Raw genomic sequence first — 3,515 nt, 5'->3', positions numbered from 1 at the left:
AGTTTTATTAAATTGAAAGTAGGCACTTGTTAAGACATTTTTGTTTTAGGAATGTACTGATGCAGTTAGAGCAGGCATAAATTAAACTTACGGATTTACTTTCTTTTTCGCTGTTCAAGATTTGTGTTGAAATCCATAGAATTTTTTAAATTGGTGTTTATTTTATAAGCTCCTTTTGATCTTGTTCAATACACAGTATAAATTGTTCAATATGCTTTTATATAAATGGTTTTGTAACACAGTAAAGTTATAGCAAGACGGCACGTTTTTTCTGTTTCTGAATTACATATGCCCTTTTATAAACTTGCAAAGTTACATATTTCCCCATAGCACATCTTTTTAATGCATAGTGCGCAATGCTTTTTAAGCATGATTTGGGGAAATATCTGGCCAAGTTTACAGGGGGATTTATGAAATTGCTTCTTTTGAATATGGTTTATATTTCTTTACATTTGTTGGATGTACGATTAAGCTTTGCTATATGGTTAATGTTGTGTTTGATCTTTCACCACAATTCAGGTTTGAAAAATGGGAGAAAAATCAGATAGCAAAAAAGCATCTTCACCGTACGTTGTCCTTGAAAACCGACCCCTTGACCAATGGAAAGTTACCGAGCTGAAAGAGGAACTTAAGAAACGGAAGTTAATGACAAAGGGGTTGAAAGAAGAACTTGTTAAACGGTTGGATGAAGCTGTACGGGCTGAAATGGATGAAGTTAATAAAAATCTTGAAGATGACTTGAACATCAAGGCCCAACCTGAGGTTCAATCTGATAACGCAGAGAAGACTGCAGATGTTACTGATGACACCGAGGGCAAAAATGAAACATTAGAGAAAAATGATACTGTAGAGGATACGGTTCATACAGATGATGGTATGCAGTCACTAACTGAAAAAATGGTTACAGAAGGTGAAAATGGTATTGGTTCTACTCAAGTGGAAGCTATTCAGGTGGTTAAAGAGTTTACGGTTGAAACCACTGTTATGGTTACTGAAGTGTCTACTGATGATCTGAACCAGCTGCCAAGGTCTTCTGAACAAGAAAGTGCCGAGCCGGATTCATCAGATCTCATCAGTGGCAAACAGGTAGAAGAGGTCAGCAAAACACAATCTGATTCTATTTCTATTGATACTGTGTCAATTACTGAAAAGAATGAACTAAAGGATAATGTAATTGCTGATAATGTTAAATTAGAAATAGATGATAAGCCTACCAACATGATCCTAGATGATAGCAAATCCGAATCAGTTGAAGCTGCTGAAGAGAAAGATGTCAACAAAGCTGAAAGTAAAGAACTTTCTAGTGAAAAAGATAATGTAATCACTACTGATGTCAAATTAGGGTTAGATGCTAAGTTTGAGAATGATCCACTCAAGGAAAAGGTTGACGAAGCTGAAAATATTGATATTATTAAGAAAAATGACAGTGGAGATGTGGGTTCCTCAGAAAAGTTAAACTTGGATAGAAGTTCTGGTGACGATTCAATGGAAGATGATGCTTTAGAAAGCAAGCAAATTGATTCAAAGTTTAGTTCCGATGAAGTCGGAAATAAAAGTGAGAAAATTGAAGTGAAAGAAGGTATTTCTGTTGATGTTATGGTTGAAGATGCACCTGCTGACAAGGATTTTGTGGCTAATGAAGATAAAACTCGTCTTAATGTGACCTCCACTAAAAGAAAGCCTCTTGGTGAGTTTCATATCATCTGTCTTAACTTGATTCTGAAACTTATTTATAGTTTAACTTTATAAATGTTGTAATAACAGACCAGGAAAAAACAGTTGAAAACAGTGAAGTAATAAAAAGGCAGCGCAGATGGAATTCTGAAAACCTTACATCACCCAAACCAACCACCAATCACTCTGCTTCAACTACACCAAAAGATGCATTTCAGAACGCAGCCAAACATGCCTTTTCGAGATCCGAGTCCACAAAAAGTCTAGATTCACCCAAGGAAAGAGTCAGTAAGCTATCACCTGCCATTGATTTTCTGCAATTTGGTAATATTTTTCTAATTATACACTGTGATCTCTAAACTTTTTTTTTTTTATGTATTTTTAGTCCCGCCTTCTTCAAAGACCCCAACTACTTCTCTTAGAATTGATAATTTTCTCCGCCCGTTCACTTTAAAGGCTGTGCAAGAGTTTCTTGGTAAAACGGGTACAATTGTTAGTTTCTGGATGGATCAGATCAAAACCCACTGTTATATTACGGTAAGTTAACATACATTTCAAAATGAAGTGATGCACTAGTATATTACAATTTTGAAATGGAAAACTGTAATTTGGCTATTTTTATAACTGCAGTATACATCGGTGGAAGAAGCTATAGAGACCCGAAACGCTGTTTGCAACCTACAATGGCCGGTTAACGGTGGGCGACTTCTAATGGCTGATTTTGTGGACCCACAAGAAGTTAAAAATCGGGTTGACCTGCCTCCACTATCCCCTGCCACCACCCTGCAGCCGCCTGCCGCCACCATACCGCCACCTACTGCCACCATCCAACCACCACAGCCCTCTCCCAGACTGAAGCAACAGCTTCCTCCTCCACCTACCCTTCCACCTCCACCACCACTGTCTAACCCACCAGCAGCAAGAAACCGTGCGCCACCGCCGCCACTGGAGAAGATCGATCCACCAATCGTTACATTGGATGATCTTTTTAAGAAAACAAGGGCCACTCCTCGTATCTACTACCTACCGCTATCTGATGAACAAGTGGCAGCAAAACTGAAAGCTCAAGGGAAACCCGGGAATCATTAGGGCCTGCTTAGGTGAATGTAAGATAATGGTAGTGATATGATATAATCACTTGTTTGCGTGTCTGCAGGTGATGATGCATTTAGGAATGGTTTGAGCAAAGACGGGCCCGGAAGAGCTTGATCGTTTGTAGACGAACATAAGTTTTTCTTTTTTAAGCCAAAACTGAGTTTGGACCTGGATCCACTCCCTATATTGGGATTTTTCTTTTGAGCGGATTAAGTTCACATTATCGTTTATGTTTTCGTATGCGCACATTTTGATTGTGGTAGATTGTTTCTTTTAATATGGATCTTGATCGATAAGTCTTTAGACCGGTTTATGTTGTTTCAGGATCTGCTTGTGTAGTAATCTTTTCTGTGATTGTATGCCTTATATCTGTTTCTTTTTAGTTAAACCTTCCAACTGAATTTGGTTACCCGTTACACATAAACATAACCCAAACGACCGTATGTCTAAATAGGTCGAAATCATGATAATTGTTATTTCCAACAACAGATACAGAAACTAGCATTTCATCAAGGCCTTTTTGTAAATGAAGTCCTTAACAAATATAGGCATACCGCATATGGTACATAATAGCCATTATGGTAGAGTATTGCCCCAAAGAGAACCAAGCTGGGGGGTCTTCCTTCATGACTGCAGCCACAACCTTTTTTGCAAACTCTTCCGATGGAATTGCCTTGGGACCTTGTGAATAATAGGCTCGTTCTTTGATCGTGCCTTCGTATTTCTTGTATATTTTCCATTATGGC

General features: G+C 38.2%; 1 protein-coding gene across 1 annotated transcript; it reads left to right on the top strand.

The window, feature by feature from the left end:
- The first annotated feature begins 528 nt into the window (after nt 1-528).
- Nucleotides 529-3,088, top strand: LOC143567807 (uncharacterized). The gene is made up of 4 exons (XM_077054120.1): nt 529-1,687; nt 1,765-1,962; nt 2,060-2,211; nt 2,305-3,088. Exons 1-4 carry the CDS (start codon nt 529-531, stop codon nt 2,761-2,763), a joined length of 1,968 nt encoding a protein of 655 aa, XP_076910235.1. The 3' UTR covers nt 2,764-3,088.
- The last annotated feature ends 427 nt before the right edge of the window (nt 3,089-3,515 follow it).

Source organism: Bidens hawaiensis, unplaced genomic scaffold (genome assembly GCF_021521415.1).
Source record: "Bidens hawaiensis isolate Kalapana, Puna unplaced genomic scaffold, B.hawaiensis_p1.1 tig00023639_1, whole genome shotgun sequence".
NCBI classification, from domain to species: Eukaryota; Viridiplantae; Streptophyta; class Magnoliopsida; order Asterales; family Asteraceae; genus Bidens; species Bidens hawaiensis.
This window is presented reverse-complemented; position numbering and strand designations above follow the sequence as displayed.